The 19,649-nt window shown below is 42.4% G+C and overlaps 1 protein-coding gene across 1 annotated transcript in view; it reads right to left on the bottom strand.

Moving 5' to 3' along the window:
* Window positions 1-19,649, bottom strand: part of LOC122817219 (sodium-dependent lysophosphatidylcholine symporter 1-like) — a 985,499-nt gene that overhangs the window by 332,397 nt on the left and 633,453 nt on the right. The window contains exon 9 of the mRNA XM_044090437.1: window positions 7,635-7,718. Coding sequence (XP_043946372.1) covers window positions 7,635-7,718 — 84 coding nt within the window. The remainder of the gene's footprint in view (window positions 1-7,634; window positions 7,719-19,649) is intronic.

Below are 19,649 nucleotides of genomic sequence, written 5' to 3' on the forward strand. Positions count from 1 at the left end.
TGACTAAATCTCTCTCAGAGTGTATGATGCTGAAGAAACTTGATAAACCTACCTGAGCTCATCGCATTATTACCTTTATGACTAACTTTAAATAACTTGTAAAAATAATCTGATAGCTATCTGTAATTTGCATTAGACACTTCATCAGTTATCCAGTTACCTCTCCTTCCTTTGATCTTTTTGTGGATAAAGACTATAAGATTGAAGGAGACAGTGTTCTTTCACAATAGATGCCCTCTAGTACACAGCTGTACGTATTTCCATCTCACTTGCTGGGAGGAAAACTGGGAGAACATGCTACCAACTTATTGTTAACACTACTGCCATCTGATATCCTTAGACTAAAACTGCATGACACATTTGTGCACAGCAGTTTCAAAGACAGACTGAAACATCAGGCAGTACTGACTGTCTCTCAAATAAAACCTGTTTTGTAAAACTGATTATGTAACCTTGTTAGGAAAGAACAGTACTAGGACATCTTCTACAGAATTCCAAAACACTTTGGTACAGCAAGACATCCAGCTAGCCTGAGCAAGCTCCTGGTGGTGGCATGGAATACCGAACCAGATCCTGGTCCTGATTCCAGTTCCCCACGTTTCTTTATTTTAGACATCAGATAGAAGCAACTAATGGGAAATGGCACATCAGACTTCAAACTTGGGATCCAAAACCTTGAAAGCATTAACAAGTTTGATGACCTATAGAATGGCTTCACGGATTTGCCCCTGAAATCATCACTGTCAGGGACCTGGCTTGTATCTGCCACTATCACTTCCAATAATGTCCACTGAATAGTTACAACTACCACAAAAGAGGTAAGGATACATAAACTAGGTTGTGAAATCATGCTACAAGTTGAAAAAAAAAAGGTATGTACTCACCATAAAGTTCCACCTGTGTTGTCCATTTTCCTTCTTCCTCAACTGATGGGCTCAGATCAGAGACTCGGATCCGACTCGGCCGCTTCTACCAGATCACTGGATTCTAGAATGCTGAACCTCCTCCTTTTACCCATAATGCCCCAGCAACCTAATGTACCTCAGATCAAATTTTCTGCCCCTAGATATAAAAAGGGCCACCTAGTACAAACAATACCAAAGGCAGAACATAAAAAGGGAAGCTGCAGCTCAAACAAGGAACATAGGTTCTTATACAACTCTTAGATCTCTCCAGAAGCAAAAAAGACAGGGGCAGGTAGGCGGGGAGATTCATGGGGTTGTCTACATCTGACCCAAAGACTTTTTAATCTTTGACTCCGATTGTTCCCCTGAGCCAACTGGGAAAGAGTGTTTCAGAGCCAGAGGACTCTTGAAGCCGAAGCATCAGTGTCAGATCCAGGGGCTTGGAGTTGACTCCAAAACTTTCAGAGATGTCTCTTCCCCTCGAAGCCTTGCCACTGGATAGCTCGAGTCCAACTCCCTCCTTGGCTGGAGTGCTGATGGGATTGCAGCAGCCGACAATCCAAGAGGATCCGGCTTCGGAGCCATTAACTTCTGCTTCTCCTAAGCATTCTGCTTTCAAAGTTGTTGAGAGGGTTTTCAACATTGTTAGAGAAAAAGCACCCCTGGCCCCATTAGATCTGACAACCCTTCCTCATACTGTTCTGTGCTCTGAGCCTCAACCTTCTCTTCCACTGGGACAGCCAGCCCGAATGAGCCTCCAGCCAGTCCATCAGAGCATTGTCATCTCTTCTGACACAACTGAAGAAGTGCCTTGAAACAGGATGTGCAAGAGGAAGCACTTAGATTCCCCCCAGGAATCGCTCACAGAGGACACTGATTTTTGATGAAGGGGAGGGATACCCCAGATCACCTCATGATGTCTCCTTTGTAGACATCCTGAAGCTCGAGACAAAAAGATGGCTGGTCTTCCAATATCCCCTCCCAGGAGGAATCTGTGTTCTTGGAGGCTTTCACGTCGGGCTCATCTACTTCTTGGTTGACCTCCCCCCAGCCGAACAGCTCACTTGACATAGTTTCTCAATGGGCGTGATAGGACACTGTTGAGCCAATACCAAAAAGACTGGCTAAAATTCTTGCATCCCCTAAAGACCATGCACACTGGCACAAGGAGTATTTGTTGATGCCATGGCTGTGGCTGCAGCTACAAGAAAGGAAATAGCAGAGCAAAGTTCTTCTGTCCATCTCCCTAACAGAGAGTCTAGGGCACTGGACAGATTTGGGAAGTGTGTTTATGCTTTGGGAACCTTTGCACTTAGGCTGCTGAATTACTTGGCACATTGTACGAGACTGCTAAGAGATTTGCTCAAGGAGCTTACCAAGTGTCTTTTTGGGTCCATGTCCTCCAAGGATGGAAACAGAATCTCCTGGCAGCTGGCCATCCTCCAATCTATCTCAAATGCATCCATGAGGCTGATCTCCCATGCTGTGGAAGGTACCTCACAAGCGGCAAGTGCAGGCATAGCCATCAGAAGACATGCCTGTGTGTGCTTATGTGATTTTGTGGAACCATTTAAGTCTTCGTTCATCAATGCACCCCTTGTCTGATCTCCTCTGTTTGGCTGTAAGGTTAAAGACACACTCTCTAGGTGTGAACAAGAGGGAAAGACCCTGTCTGCCATGGGTGTACGTTTTTCTACCTCTCAAAGGCCCTTCTCAAGGAATCAGCGAGGTGGCAGAAAGATGTGGTTTATGAAGTCCCAGGGCCCTTTCCAGGATTCCCACAGAGATAGTTCTACTGAGGGGCAACAGGGGAAACTCTAATGGAAGACACTGTCCTCACAGCACAGGTGGTCCACAGTACCAGGGCTTTAGAGATTCTTTCTCAGATAGGCCCTATCAGCACTCCTGAAGGGAGGCCTGACTGCTTTCTCTGGAGGTAGTCAAGGGTTGTTTATCCCTGCACTAGACAGCCTGGCTATCTATCATTAAACATTCATGGATGCAGAGGATTATATCCAAAAGTTATACCATACCATTTCCCCTAGCTCCACTCACATTTATGAAGAAAATCCCTGATGTTCAAAACAGTCAGAGAGAAGCAGTATCTCTAGAAATAAAAAAGCTGCTAGAAAAAAACAGTCATCCAAGAGGTCCCCCCAGACTAGAGAGAGTCCAGAACTAACTCAAGATTCTTGCTAGTGCTAAAAAAACAGGGGACTTTAGACTGATTCTGGATATCAGCAAGTTAAACCAGTTTGTTCAATATACAAAGTTTTGGATGGTCACAGTTTAGTCCATTTTGCCTCTCCTGCAAAAGTACGATTGGATGTGCTCAGCAGATCTTCAGGATGTGTACTAGCACATCAAAAAGAACAGGCACTACAGCAGATACCAACATTTCTGGCTGGGAGCCAGCCATTACTAATTCAGAGAACTGTCCTTTGATCTCACCAAAAGCATTGCAGTAGTAGCAGCTCACTTGAGAGTGTTAGGACTCCGGGTGTTTCCATATTTAGGTGATTGGCTCCTAACAGCCCCAACCAGGCATCAAATTCTTCCAGCAAGGGACTACTTGCTCCAGTTGTTTTTTCATCCAGGAATAACAGTGAATTACAACAAATCTCAACTCACACCTACACAGAGTCTGGAGTTCAGAAGGTGCTTGTCTGGACAGTCAGTCAGATAGCCTCTCTTCCCTTTACTCAAATAAACACACTGAGGTCCCAAATCAGGAAAGTGATTCAAAGTTCTTCTCTTTCAGCTTGATTAATATTAGAAGCTCTGCAATCCATGGCAGCAGCTATCACTCTCGTTTCTCTGGCTGGGTTCCACATGAGGACACTTCAATGGACTTTGTCTACTCAATGGTCCATTCTTCAATGTCCGTTATCCGCTCCAGTCAAGATCACACAAGCTTGCAAAAGACATCTTCTCTAGTAGATTCATTCAAACCAGCGCTGGGAAGGGCGTCCATTTGTTCTTCCCCCTGCCCAAGGCCATGGTAACCACTGACACCTCCCGGCTTGGGTGGGGGGGGGCACTACTTGGGAAGGATAGTCTAAGGTACATGGTCCAAACAGGCCAAGATAAGATACATATCAAGCACATCAAAGTTTTGCTAGCGTTGCAGGCCTTTCAAGATATTCTCTCATCTGGACAATTGTGATAAAGATGGACAATATGTTATTAGTCTGGTACAGCAACAAACAAGAAGGAATCAAATCTTACCCTCTTTGTCAACAGGCTATGAGACTCTAGTAATGAGTGATCTCTTCCAATCTCTAATAGCAATGCATATCCCAGGGAAAGCCAACGTGATAGCACACAAACTAAGCAGGTCCATTCTGATGCCTCATGATTAATGACATGGATAATCTCCAAAACAGTAGGATGGATCAGAGAAGGAGCTACCAGAGGGGAAGTGAACAGATATTGGCTCCCAGGCCAGGAAGGGGTCGCAGCCAGGAGTAACCCCATCTATATCTGTGTTTTGAGGAATGTCCTCATCATCCTGTTCATGTCTGCTTCTGAAAGGCTTCTGGAGGTTCGAACAGAGGATGTAATGAAAGAAGGCCTAGAAAGTCTTTGAGGCGCCTACTCTAGGAAGGGAGAGGTTAGCCTGGATAAAATCAGATCAGACAGAAGTGTTGGGGTACGGATCTGAGGAGACCTTGTTTTTTAAGTTGTTGAATCTGAGACTGACATATCCAACTTTTTATAAATCTTAGTAGAAAGATCTGCTGAAGGAGCAGAAGCCAATGTTGAGGACTGATATGGAGTCCTTTGCCAGGACTCCTTGTCCTTAGGTAATAATGTCAACTTTAGATTTCTCTGACTTTTTAGAGGGGGTATGAGCCCCAGCAACTGAACAAGAAGCTGTAGAGGGCAACAGATCCCACAGAACTAATTTGTTCTTGCGGTAAGTCAAGGCCCTAGAATTGAATCCAGAGCAAACGGCACAGTCAACATCAAGATGTGCTAGACCCAGACAACACACATTCCCTTGGGCATCAGATTTTCGGATCTTATGACCACATGAAACACACTTTTTAAACCCAGAGGGTCTGTCTGACATCTTACAACTGCTACCAATAACACACAGCTGAACACAAAAAGATACTAAGTAATATTACTCTAGTAAAATCTATAAGAAGATAATCTATCTATATAGACAGATATTTTTGTTTTTTGTTTTTTTGTTTTTTTTTAAGGAAAGAAGACAAAGGAAGAAAAAAAAGGAAAAACTACCAACAATGGCAGACTTAGTACTCAAAAGAGTATAAAAGGATACACGCAATGGTAGAGAGAGAAGTACCACAACAGTTACTGACAACAAAAAGGAAGAATTGGCTAAGTAGACTAAAAAATGGGAGACAGCAAGAAAAAAGGCAATATATAAATAAGCTTAATTAACTCACAAACACCACAACAAGGAAAACCCCAAAGACTACTCAAAAAATACTTGAAAGCTAGGAATCTACATCCGATACACAATGGCAGCAAACGAGATCTCGGGTACGTTTGGTTGTCGGGACATTATGAGTAAAGGGAGGAACTCCAGAATTCTAGGATACGATGATATGGTAGACGCGACAGAGTCAGGTCAGAGTCCCGAATCTGAACCCATCAGTTGAGGAACAATGAAAATGACAACAACAGACCAAAAAACAAAAATATTTCCTGTGTCATATGTTGGAGGAAGATTTTACTTCAAATAGCTGCCCACACTATCTTAGGCAGTTACCTTAATGTGACTGTTGCTACCTGTTGCTTGCAACCTCTGGTAACTGCTGATAAAGAAGACAGGATGATGGCAAGAATAAAACAAATGAAAATAATACTTAGAGAAATTAGTATCAATATTATCTGGAAGTAGGATATTTAATATAGCTTTAAAATAAATTCATGAGCTTCGCTGAAATTCACCCAGCCTGTGTCCTGTAATGCTGACAGGGCATTACACTCAACCTTTGAGCCATTAATCTTTTCCTTTAGAATACAGTTTATAGTCCGACTTACTTCTCTCGACTACTTTCTACAGGCAGCCCTAGCTCTGGTCTTCTGTATCCAGTGTCTGCCTCTAAATTCCACTTGTATTTCATTTGCTTCAAGGTGGTCCAGCTTGTGTGAACTGCCTGTTACACTTGGCATGGGGGGGGGGGGGATAATAGCCACGTCATAAGGAAGAATTGGCTACCCAGCTGTTCTCAAACCACAAGCAGATCCAACTCCAGTCTGTTGTAGCCAGAGAGAAATTTGTCATTAACATGTGACACACACCACAGTCATCTAATGTCAATAAATAAAGGAGGGAAGACGTGCATTTGGTAAATAAACCTGAAAGCAAATCTAATTTATCACAAGCACTATAAATAAACTTCTTAAAGCTTCACTGTTAAAAGCTGGGCATAGGTGTGACTTGTTCATTATTAATAAATGAACTGATCCTATCTTACCTCAGACAAGTAACAAAAGATACAATTCATGACCCCTTCAAATTCTGGGCACTTGCTTAGTTTAGGATGCATCTTAGGTTAGCCCATAACTCTCAACCTACAGGCATTGAAAATAGGAACAAAGGCCTTTGAAAAGTAGGAACACCCAGCCAAAAATCTGGACATTTAATTAGCATACAAGAAACAAGTGTAAATTCTGTAGATTTTAATAAACTGTATTGCAGCATTCTACCACACAGTCATTCATTTTGTTTCTAGAAAAGGGAGATGCAAGATGTGTGTCTTTTTTCTTTAAATTACTGGTGCCACAAGTATGTTGGTCATGTAGTGTGGTTTTCTGTGTTTGGCAGCTCCACAAATGTACAATGAGGGGGATTCATGTATGAAGGGGTAAATCAAAACTGAAAATAGAGACATAACTCTAGAAATAGGTACATTATGTGCTGGGGTAAATCAGACCTGGAAAATGGAATGTTCTTCCAAAATAGGGATAGTTGAGAGGTCTGGGTTGGCCATGGTTTAATTTCTCACTCCGTCAGTGCTCCTGTGCTAGCAAATATTATCGAAAATGCATATTCATTCATACACACACACACAGTAACCATGAAGACAGATAGCTCTCTGTCTTTATCATTTCTTTGCTGCATTCCTGCCACCAAACCCCTCTTATGATAGTAGAGTAATTCACAACGACACTCTTCCCCCACCAGGGAAGGCCAACAACCCCCAGGAAGAGAGATGTTTGATTTCTTCCCTTACAAACAGCCACTGCAATATAACACTATTTCCATTACTGAGTTGTTTGCATCACTCTCAGTTAACCGTTTTATACAATTTACATATGTTTTTATATATATATATATATATATATATATATATATATATATATATATATGGGTCTACCTGAGATGGTCGACAGGCCATATAATTGACACTCATTTGGTCGACAGTTCATTTGGTTGACAAGCATTGTATGTGGGGGGCTTTGCCCCCCACCCCCCCCTAACTATATATATCAACTCCAGGGTCACACAACATTGGGGAGGGGGGTAAATCTGCTTGTCGACCAAATGAACTGTCGACCAAATGAGTGTCGATCATATGGCCTGTCGACCATCTCAGGTAGACCCATATATATATATACCTATATACACACACGCAAACACACACACACACACACACACACACACACACACACACACACACACATACATTCACATATATATGTATAGTTTTAACTTTAATAACTCATTATAAGGAATTTGGTACCTACCAGAAGGATCAGGACGAGATGCTGGAAGCTATCTCCCTGCCCAGCAGCGTGAGTACAGAACAGAGCAAAATTGCCTTGAGCAAGCTGTTAAACAAAACACAAACAAAGTTTACTTTTTTTCTTATTTTTGGTAATCACTTTACTTCCAATCTGATACAATATATGCATACATATACAATATCCACACAAAAAGTACAGTTTTGTACCTACCATAAATGTAGATGTTCGAAGATCCACATTGCTGCAGTCCTTACATATGGGTAGTCCGCTGTCCTCGGTCGGCCCGAATACCAAAGTATTAGGCTGACGTCGGTCATGGGCGCTCAGATCTGACATCATAGCGTCAGGGTATAAAAGCGCATGACCAACGTCATATCCTCAGTCTTTTCTTGCCCCAGATGTCAGAAGGCCCTAAAAAGAAAGGCCACAGCCCAAAAACAGGATACCTCCCAAAAACATGCCCAACAACAACCATAACCCAAACCATATAACCATGCCAAACTACAGAGGGGAAGGAGGGAGGGTAAATTGGACTGCAGCAATGTGGATCTTGAACATCTACATTTATGGTAGGTACAAAACTGTACTATGTTCTTCATCTCACATTGCTGCAGTCCTTACATATGGGTAGAATCCCAAAGCAGAGGTAAAGGGAGGATGGCAAAATCATAAAGCATTAGGGGCTGCTAAAATGCCCTGTAATATTGCAGTGGCAAATCCAGCCCTAGACTTAGAATAAAGAGGAAGGTGGTAATGCTTGGAAAAAGTATGTACTGAACTCCAAGTGGCTGCTTCCAAAATATCTTTGTAGCTACCCCTTAGAAAGGCAGTAGAAGTGGCAGTAGCTCTAGTGGAATGAGGTCTGATTCCAGCCGGAATCTCCTTACCATGATGGGAATAACAGAAAGAAATACAAAACCCAATCCATTTAGAAATAGTTTGTTTTGAAACAGGTTTTCCCTGAGAACCCAAAGCAAAAGAAACAAACAACTGCTGAGACTGCCTGAACCCCTTGGTTCTGCTCAAATAATAACGTAACTGCCTGTCAATATCCAAAGTATGCAAAATCTTCTCCCCTTTATTTTGAGGGTTTGCATAAAAAGTAGGCAAATGAATAGTTTGGTTCAAGGCCACACTAGAAACCACTTTAGGCATAAAGGAAGGATTAGTACGCAAAGATACCCTATCCTTATGAAAAATCAGGAAAGGTTCCACTGACATAAGGGCCTGTAATTCAGAAACCCTTCTTGCAGAGGTAATGGCCAACAAAAAAGCAGTCTTCCATGATAAATACTTTAACTCGGCAGTAGCTGCAGGCTCAAAAAGTTGTAGAGTAAGCTTTTCCAACACAAAATTGAGATCCCAAGCAGGAGTAGGAGCTCTACGTGGGGGTCTTATGTTCTTTGCCCCTCTAAGAAATTGCTTAAACAAAGGATGGGAAAATAAAGGAGGGTCACAGTCATAGTGAGCAGAAATGGCTGCAGCATGAACCTTTATCGAGGAGAAAGACAAACCCTTGTCCAATAACTCAGTAAGATATTGAAGATAAACACTTAAATCAGGCTTGGAAACATCAAAGTCCTTCGCTTTGCTCCAAAGAAAAAATCTCCTCCATTTATCAGCGTAAACTTTCCTTGTACTAGGCCTTCTGGCCTCCAAAATAACATTCAAAACTTGTTGTGGAAGCTGAGACCCTCCAGGGTCTAAAACAGAATATGCCAGGCTGTGAGATGCAGAGACTGAATCTTGACATTGAGGAAGTGATTGCCCTCCTGAGACAAAAGATGCGGAATCAAAGGCAGAGGCCATGGAGGCTCCCGCACCAAACTCCTCAGTAGTGGGTACCAGTGCTGTCGAGGCCAATCCGGTGCTATCAGAATCATGGATGGCTTGTCTATTCTGGCCTTCAGGAGTACCTTGGGAATGAGAGGCAGAGGTGGAAAGGCATAGACATGAAGATTGCTCCAACTGAATGATAGAGCATCCACCTTCCAAGCTGTGGGATGAAATATTTTGTGCAAAACTTTGGCAACTGGTAATTTAGTGGAGAAGCGAACAGATCTATGTCTGGTGTCCCCATAACACTGTCAACTTTTGAAACACATGAGGATCCAGTTTCCACTCGTGAGGATCCACAATTTGTCTGCTCAACACATCCGCTAAGGAGTTCTGTGCTCCTGGTAGAAACCTTGCCTGAAGATTGAGGTGTAAACTGAGAGCAATCTCCCACAAAATCATCGCTTGCCTGCAAAGAGGGTACGAATGGGTTCCCCCTTGCTTGTTGATGTACCACATGACAGTAGTGTTGTCTGTTTGAATCAACACCTGTCCTGGGTGAAGTAAATCCTTGAAAGCCATCAATGCAAATTGGACTGCTAACATCTCCTTCAAGTTGATATGCAAATGTTGAAGTCTGACAGGCCACGTGTCTTGCACCCATTTTCCATTGAGGTGTGCTCCCCAAGCCTTGTCCGAGGCATCTGTCGTTAGAATCTGACTCGCCTCTGGTCGGGTCACAGAGAGTCCCTTGTTTAGGTGACATTCCTGAGCCCACCACAAAAATTCTTTCTGAATGCAAGGTATTATCTGAATGACAGTGTCTAGATCTTGGCAGTGCTGTGTCCATACATTTTTGAGATACCATTGAAGCTTCCTCATATGCAGTTTGGCATTGGGAAGCACCAGAATACAAGATGCCATGAACCCCAAGGCTTGAAGGACTGTCTTTGCAGTCAGCCTGGACTGTAGAGACATTTGATGGAAATAAAGAGAAAGGCTTCTTTGTTTGTCCGGGATCAAAAAGGCCATCTGGGAAGCTGTATTCAGTCTCACACCCAGAAAGCACATGTCCTGAGAGGGTACTAGACTGGACTTTGTTTCGTTCACAGAATACCCGAGGCATCTTAACACTACCATCACATACTGTAGATGATGCAGAAGTTCGTCTTTGTGTTGTGCAATAATCAGGCAATCGTCCAAATAAGGATAAATCTGTATTCCTTTTAACCTGAAAAAGGCTATCACTGGAGCCAGAACCTTTGTGAACACTCTGGGCGCAGTAGATAAGCCAAAGGGCAATGCAGAGAACTGATAATGTAAATTTCCAGCCCGAAACGCAGGTACCTCCTGCAACTGGGCCTGATAGGAACATGAAGATAAGCCTCTTTGAGATCCAGAGTTACCATCCAGTGATCTTTTCCCAACAGAGGTAAAAGCTGTTGTAACGTCAGCATTTTGAACTTTGGAATGTCCAGATAAGTGTTGAGGATAGATAAATCCAAAATTGGTCTCCACGTGTTCCCTTTCTTTGGTATTAGAAACAGGCGAGAATAAAATCCTAGTCCCACTTCTGACAGAGGAACTGGCTGTATAGCTCCTATTTGAAGAAGTAAAGAAATCTGCTTGTGAGCCTCTATCCTTTGCTGAGGAGGAATGTCTGGCATGCCTTTGAAAGGAGGCAATGTATGGAAATAGAACTTGTAGCCTCGGTTTATAATGTCCAATACCCATTTGTCCTGGGTGACTAAAAGCCAGTTTTGCTTGAAGAGTGCTAATTTTCCTCCCAAAGGAGCTGCCAGGGAAGAAGAATCTGGCAGCTGAAAATGCAGGTCATTGGGCCTGTTTACGAAAGGACTGGCCCCTGCCCTCACCTGCAGATTGTGCAGGTGAACTCCAAGTTCTAGGCCTGAATGTACTGTGAGCTCTGCCCCTGCCACATCTAGATCTACCCCTAGACTGAGAATCAGAAGAAGGGTAGGTCCACCCCTTAGTAGGCCAATTTCTACTAAACTTTGGAGGTTGCACCTGCAAAAAATCAGTCTGCATAGACTTAGCCTTGTCTTCCATTTTCTTCAAAACCGACTCCACAGGGGGACCAAACAAAACTTCAGACTGTAAAGGGGCATCCAGAATTCTAGTTTTAACATGCTCGGACAAATTCTGATCCTTAAGCCAGGCATGCCTACGAAGAACTGATCCAGTGGCAGCCACCCTAGAAGAGGCCTGTACAGCATCAAAACCACACTGCAAAGAATGCTTACCCACCTGTTCAGAGACATGTACTAAATCCTGCAATTCTTTACACTCTATGCCCTCTGCCAAAGCATCCACTTTAGATTTTAGCTGAGAAAGGAGGAAATTCTGATACTTCAACATATGAAACTGGCAATTTAAAGCCCTCATTGCTAAAGTAGAAGAGGTATACACCTTCTTACCCCATCTATCCAAAGCTCTAGCTTCCTTATCTAGAGGAACCGGATTCTTTACAACAGAAGCTCTAACACCCTTAGGCCCCTGACTAATAGTTTCTGGGTCCGCCCTAGGACTCTTATACAGATATTTATGAGCCTCAGGCACCCTGTAATACCTGTCCGGTTTAACTGGCGCAGGAGGCAAAGAATCTGGATTAAGGGAAGCCTCCGAGAAAACATCTTGAACAACATCCAAAACAGGAGGTATAGCCAAGGGTCTATGCTGTGGTAAAACAAGAATTCCCTAAGCCTCTTTCGTGAATCAGAGAAATCCTGTCCTTCCCACTTAAAATGCTCCCTCATGGAATGCAGAGTTTCTGAAAACGAAAAATCCTCTGGAGGAGAAGCAGAAGGAGTGGAATCCTCTGCATCAGAATCCGAATAAGGGGAAAATCTTGAATATCTTCAGCAGAAGAGTCTGAGTCGTCTGAGGCCTGATCCAAACTTTCCAACTCTGGCTCCACCCTGGGCCTCTTATCAGGAGGGGGCATAGAACCTCTAATTAAAGTAATCAAATCTTCCGCCATTTTAAGCATGTGCTTTTTAGGCACAGACCCTGAAGTACCTGGAGGGACACCAGAGGAAGGCAAAACAGACCTGCCCTTAGAAGAAGCCTTAGAAATAGTAGCAGAAGGCCTAACCACCTTAGGCATAGAAGGGAGAACAGTAACCTGAGAGGCCCCTTCAGCTTGACCTGACTCCTGTGAGGCCACATCCTGCAAAATCAAAGTTTCCCCCTGAGACTCAACAGAAACTTTAGCCGGATCCACCTGCTCCACTGTAGCTTCTGCAGGTCCGGCGTCCGAAACGGACGAATCAACCTGTCTAGGTTTCAAGGATTTGTCTTTGCGCTTCTTCGTGGAAGCGGGCGTCGGTGGATCCGTCGGCATATTATAATTACACCGCTCACCAAAGACTAACCTAGCACAATCTAACCTTCTTTTTATAGTGCGCTTATTAAACCTAGCACAAAACCGACACCCGACTACGTCGTGGTCCGGTCCCAAACAAGGAATGCAAAGAGAGTGATAATCCCTATGCGGTATCTGTTTCCCACAAGAAATACAATTATTCACTTTTTCTGACATCCGGAATTAACTGAGGCAAGAAAAAACAAAAATATTCCCCAACGGGGTACTTAGCCCAACTTGGTTTCGGTCTGAAACTCAGAATACGAAAATTTCAGAACGCCGAACGGCACTTGCAACGCTGCTTCTGCATCGGACCATGCGGCAAAAAAGACTGAGGATATGACGTCGGTCATGCGCTTTTATACCCTGACACTATGATGTCAGATCTGAGCGCCCATGACCGACGTCAGCCTAATACTTTGGTATTCGGGCCGACCGAGGACAGCGGACTACCCATATGTAAGGACTGCAGCAATGTGAGATGAAGAACATCAGGAGTAAGCCCAGCAGAAAAAAAAAACACGTAACCAAAGTATCTGGACACAGAAGAAAGGCACCATATATATTTATATATATATATATATATATATATATATATATATATATATATATATATATATATATATATATATATATATAGACACACACACACACACACACACACACACACACACATTTTCAGTAGGAATGTATTTTTACTGAAATACATCTTTATTTTTCACAGCCATTTACAATTACACACTGTGCAATCCTTGTGCACAGTGCACTTTTATTTCACACCAGTGGTTCTATACTTCTCATTGCTATTCTACAATTACACAATGTGCAATCCTTGTGCACAGTGCACTTTTATTTCACACCAGTGGTTCTATACTTCTCATTGCTATTCTACAATTACACACTGTGCTATCCTTGTGCACAGTGCACTTTTATTTCACACCAGTGGTTCTATACTTCTCATTGCTATTCTACAATTACACACTGTGCTATCCTTGTGCACAGTGCACTTTTATTTCACACCAGTGGTTCTATACTTCTCATTGCTATTCTACAATTACACACTGTGCAATCCTTGTGCACAGTGCACTTTTATTTCACACCAGTGGTTCTATACTTCTCATTGCTATTCTATAATTACACACTGTGCTATCCTTGTGCACAGTGCACTTTTATTTCACAGCAGTGGTTCTATACTTCTCATTGCTATTCTACAATTACACACTGTGCAATCCTTGTGCACAGTGCACTTTTATTTCACACCAGTGGTTCTATACTTCTCATTGCTATTCTATAATTACACACTGTGCAATCCTTGTGCACAGTGCACTTTTATTTCACACCAGTGGTTCTATACTTCTCATTGCTTTTCTACAATTACACACTGTGCAATCCTTGTGCACAGAGCACTTTTATTTCACACCAGTGGTTCTATACTTCTCATTGCTTTTCTACAATTACACACTGTGCAATCCTTGTGCACAGAACACTTTTATTTCACACCAGTGGTTCTATACTTCTCATTTCTATTCTAGTTACTTTTACCACCCATCCCTCCTTCTGACTGGTACTAATTCATCACCACCTTCCATTCTTCCCCTCCCTTTTCTCCTCTCATGTGTTTTTTTCTGCTTTACTACTTACAATGCCTAGATATCTGATATCCAGCTGCCCTTCTGCCACCTGCACTTGGGTTAGTTTCTGGCTACTGCAAGCTTCACATCTGATGTTATTAGTCTTATTGCCGGCATTTCTTTACCCTGCCATGATGCACCTTCTTCATTCACTAGACCCCACATGCAAAATTCCCACGGGTTTTGTCCATCTTTTCCTTATTTATTTATTGACATTTGTTTACTGGAAAAGTCTGATTGTGCAAGATACTATTTTCAGCACTGGAGAAAAGTTCCACAGAATACAAATTACAACAGTAGAGCAACTTCACTCACAATAAGACATAAAATAGTCAAAAGAATATAAACAAATCTATAGAAAATATGCAATATAAATGCATTAGAGGTAAAATAAGTACGAAGGAAAAAGTATACAAAATATGCATGAAAATAAAAGAAGAAAAAATTGGTAGTATTGGTGGCAGAAGGTAAAGGCTTCCCTCTGTACAGTAGATGACATTTTGAGTTAAGTGTGTTACTAAGGTGAAGCAGTGGAGAGTGGTAGGCCAATGCAAGACAATAGCCAAAAAACACAGCCAGCACTTGGAGAGTATATTAGACCCAATTTAATTATAAACTAGCACTAGTTTATAATTAAATTGGGTCTAATATACTCTCCAAGTGCTGGCTGTTTTTTCGGATGCTTACCCGTTTTAGCCGTGCACTGCTTTACTTGCAGGAGTATTTTTGTGTGAAGAATGCAAGACAATAGGGAAATTGGAAATACTGTTTTGTAACAGATTAGGGAGTTTTCATAAAGAATATGAGCACGTAGAAAAAAAAGAGAAACTGTTCTATGAGCCGGGTGTGGTACAAGAACAGAGCCAAGAGTTGGAAAGGAATTCTTTTAGAAAAGGCTTAGATGAATGGATAGGTAATGACCAGATAGGGATCGAGATGTTGTTCCAAAATTTGGACACAGCTGGAATACAGACTGTGCCCTATAGATTTATTTGTTTTTTTTAAATTTCAAATAGCTGTTTGTCAAATGAGCCAATCTGGAAGACAGTGGTGAAGAATGTTGCTGATAGCTGGGCAAAAGGAATGGTTGTATATTATAGCAATAACCCACGCCTGGGTGTGGGTAGTGCTGGATTTACCCACGGTTGGTGTGGTTTGGTCACAAGGACAAAGCCCGAGTGGCCATGCATCTGGAGCATTTCTCTCCAGACCTCCGGTGAAAACTGGCTCGTTCCAAGTTGGACTCTCCCGGTAAACAAATGTTAAATAAATAAATCTTTTCAGTGTGAGATACCGTCTGTGCAACATACAATCTATGACCTCTATTATACATTTTCTGCAGCTGTGATGTCATTTTCAGGACTTTTCATCATTCAGCTTCCCTAGTCTGCCATCCTTCCTCCTTCTCCCATCCTTTCCTCATCTCTTTCTTTGTGGCTTCCTCTACTACCCCCTTTGGTCTTCATAAATCCTTCTTTTTGTACCTTTCCCCTATTTTCCCACTTCCCCCATGAAGCTCTCATTTCCCTTGTTTTCTTTCCTGTGTTTCTGCTTGGTCTCTCTTCTCCACCCATTTTCTCTCTGTCTGGTGTATGTCCACCACTCACTTAGTGTTAACATTCCTGTAAAGTTTTGAAAACCATCTGCCATCCTGCTGCTTCATTTGTTAACTCCATCCCTCCCTGACACCCTTTCCTTCTATTTTTGCATTTATTTCTTCTTTATGAAAGTGCCCTATTCTTCTTCCTCCCATATATCTGCTCTAGCTCTTTAGTGCTTCCTCGTTGATTTTTTATATTTTCACAACATCCAATTTGCCCTCTGTCCCATTACCTTTTGGTCTCCTCCTTACTCTCTTTCCACATAAGTAGGTTATATGCCAAGGCCTGTTTGGGTATGTGTGGGAGTCCCCAGACCCTTTTTTACTACTCAGTCTTATGTTGTTTTGGAGACCCTTCTCACTTTCCCTTTCTCTACTCACCATTTACAGTCCTTCTATGTTATTAGCTTGGCTTCCATTAAGTCCACTGGCAGCTTTCTTGGTACATGCACCACTGTCTTTTTCTGGTTGCCCAGAAGCCCTATCAAACCTTGCAAAAAATGGCATTATTTCCTCTATGGCCATCTCAACATTTTTCAACATAAGCATGCAGTTACCCACATGCAATAGGAACCCTAACTTTACTTCTGTTCTTCCTTCTAGTTGTACTAACTTCTTCCTCACTTCAATTACCAGTTCTATGAATAGTATGAAGATCCCTGAAGAGACGGGCCATTCTTGTATGGTCCCCTCTCCCTACTTTTAGTGCCTTAAAAACTCCTCTGTTTACCATTACTTCTATTAGTGGCTCATGGTAAATTGCCATAATCCATCATATAAATCTTTTCCCATTCATCTTTTTTCAAGTATCAACCAGAGAAATTACCATTTATCTGTGTCAAAGGCTTTTTGTAGGTCAAAAAATACTGTCCCTGCCTGTGTTCCCCTTTCGCTCTTCTCTGTCAATTGACCATGTTAGGGCCCAGCAATTAATTGTTGCCCCTCCTGTATTATTCTCCACAGAATCTCATCCATTTCCTTGCTAGCACTTTTGTAATCACCTTGATATTTGTGTTTATTAAGGACACTCATCAGTAATCCCCTCCCCCTCCCCACTTCCATATGGTCTCCCCCTATTTTGAGATCCTCCTTTTCACTGGCTCTGTTATTTCTCCAGTTTCATCTACCCCTTCATACTCCTCCTTCATAACTGTCCATACTTTCTTTACACCCTACTAACTCTACGGGGTAACCATGTGGGTGTCGTACATCTTTGCCTCCTCTCCATCATGGGGGTTAGATTCAGTTTCTCCCTTTGTACTCCTTCTACTCGGTCTCCCTCTCCCCTGTTTGTGACCCCAATGGGCTTCTTTTTCCTTCTCCTGTTCCTGGGATATTCCCTAAATGCTTCTCTAACATTGCTATCATCCAGCTCTATGATCTCTCCCTCTTTTCCCCTAATGACTGGTACCTTTCTCTCACCTTTTCACGTTGTATTCTCTGTCTCTCACTAGATGTTTTCTGTTCCTCCCTAGTTATCCCCTAGCAGCCCTCCCAGTGTCATTGCTCTTCTTCCACTGCAGTTGTTGCCTTTCCTTTAGTTCAGTTTTTATTACTGCTTCATCTGTCCTTAGTGCTTCTCTCTTTATAGCATTTTCCAAATTCTCCTTTGTATTCTGATCAGCTCTTCCAGTTTTACCTCCTCCACATCTTGCCTCTTTTTCCACCCATCCTCTTTCATGACTTTTTCCTCTAACTGCTGCTTTGTGTCCATCCCACTTGTGTTTCCTCAGTTCTGTCTTAACTAGTGTTCTCCACCACTGTCTCCTTTAACAGTTTTTGAAATTGTTGCTTCCTTTCCTAATCTTTCCACTTCTAGCTCACCCATTCCTATTCTGTCCTTATTGTCATGGCTACACTGCATGGTTCGACATTAATTGTTCCTGTATTTCCATCTGCTCCACCTTTTTTAGAGTTTTTTCTTTCCCTAGTATCCTGTTCACTCTACTGACTTGAATCAAGTAATTTCTGTTAAATGTGTAGTCTCTCTTTTCAGGCCGTCTTTCCCTTCATATATCCTTTCACTCTTCTTTCATGTTCCTGTCCAAATTTCTTTTCATCTTTATACTGTACTCTCTTTTGCAGAACAGCCTGTTTTTCTTGAGATCTAGTGAGATACTGAACAACCTTCTAATGATATCCTCTCCTTCCCTTTTATTTGATTCCACTCTTCAAAGAACCTGCTGTAAAAGTCCATTGGATACTTGTTTGGGGCATACGGGTTTAACATTGCCCATCTCCTTTCATTTATTCTTTCTGGCCAAATGATCCATCTTCCCACCCAACTTTTCTGCAACCTTTCTGTCACTACTTGTAATCCCTTTTGAGAAGGGTGTCCACTCTCCTATTACCACCCATTGCTTTGTCTGTTCCTCCGTTGGGGTACTGTGGTCTCATAATCTTCCCTCTCCCTTTTATCTTTAATTTAGTCTGCTGGAGCAATATCACAACCCCTTGCATCCTACTCACTAGCAGTGTACTTTTTTCCCCTTTTGACTAGGTCAATGCCCCTTATGCTCCAGGTTACCACTTTCAGTCTGTGTTCATTCCTTTCTATTCTCTTTACTTTTGTATTCCCCTCCCCATCGCTGCCTTTATATGTCTCTTGTCCCTGGGTTTCCCTGTCAAGCTGGCCCTTCTGCCCTTGGGCCTTAGCATACACTTGGGACACTCCACCTTTCCCACAGAGTTGGATTGGTCACCCTCCAGCCTGAGATTTTCATGCCTCTGTATGTGGGTCATTCATCTTCTCCTTCTCCCCAGTTCTGTTTTGCCCCTGTCCTTCTTCCTTTCACTTTTCCATGGCTGCCTCCTATCTTTTGTTAGCTCCTGTTTACTGCTTCCCACTCCCACAGTTGCTACTTGGTTTCTTTGTATTAGATTTGTTACTACTTGGTTTCTTTGTATTAGATTTGTTACTACTTGGTTTCTTTGTATTAGATTTGTTACTACTTGGTTTCTTTGTATTAGATTCTACTTTTGTGAGAGTTTCATGCATTCCTTTTCACTCTGCTCTAACACGCTGCAGTTGAACCCACAATGTTTTTTTTTCCATAATTATTCCTTTCTCCACTTCTATTTTTCATTTCAGTATACCATAACACTGTTGCCCTCTGTTTCAAAGGGAAAACCCACCTTTTATGTGAAAACACAAACATAAAGCACAGTGAATCACAGGAAAGACCATGTAACAGAAATCTGCCTGTCTGTGCCCCATCCCTTTACTCAGCACCTTTCTGTTACTTCTGGAGCACAGTGCATTAAAACAAAATTCTTACCTTTGAATAGTGCACCATGTTCACAGATGCCATTAGTCCTTCTGAGCCTCAGTTACTCCGCTTTTGTCCTGTCATCTCAGTGAATTTAGTGCTTCAGTTATTTTGCATGCAGTTATGCTTGCATACAGTGAAATTCACTCAGTACAGCCACTAATTTTCTTCTCTTGTACTGCCTCTCATTTCTTCTGTCATATTTTCCCTGTATGGCCAGGCTATCCAGTTCTTAATGGCTTCCTTCCTCTTGTCCAGTTTTCCTGCCACTGTTCCATTTTGCTTTTCCTCCCTAGTTTGAAAAGTCCTTCCTGCGTAGGCCTTCTGGGGTCCACCACTGGCATCTGAATCTCC

Source organism: Protopterus annectens, chromosome 12.part0, assembly GCF_019279795.1.
Source record: "Protopterus annectens isolate FY-2018-M chromosome 12.part0, PAN1.0, whole genome shotgun sequence".
In the NCBI taxonomy this organism is placed as follows: domain Eukaryota; kingdom Metazoa; phylum Chordata; order Ceratodontiformes; family Protopteridae; genus Protopterus; species Protopterus annectens.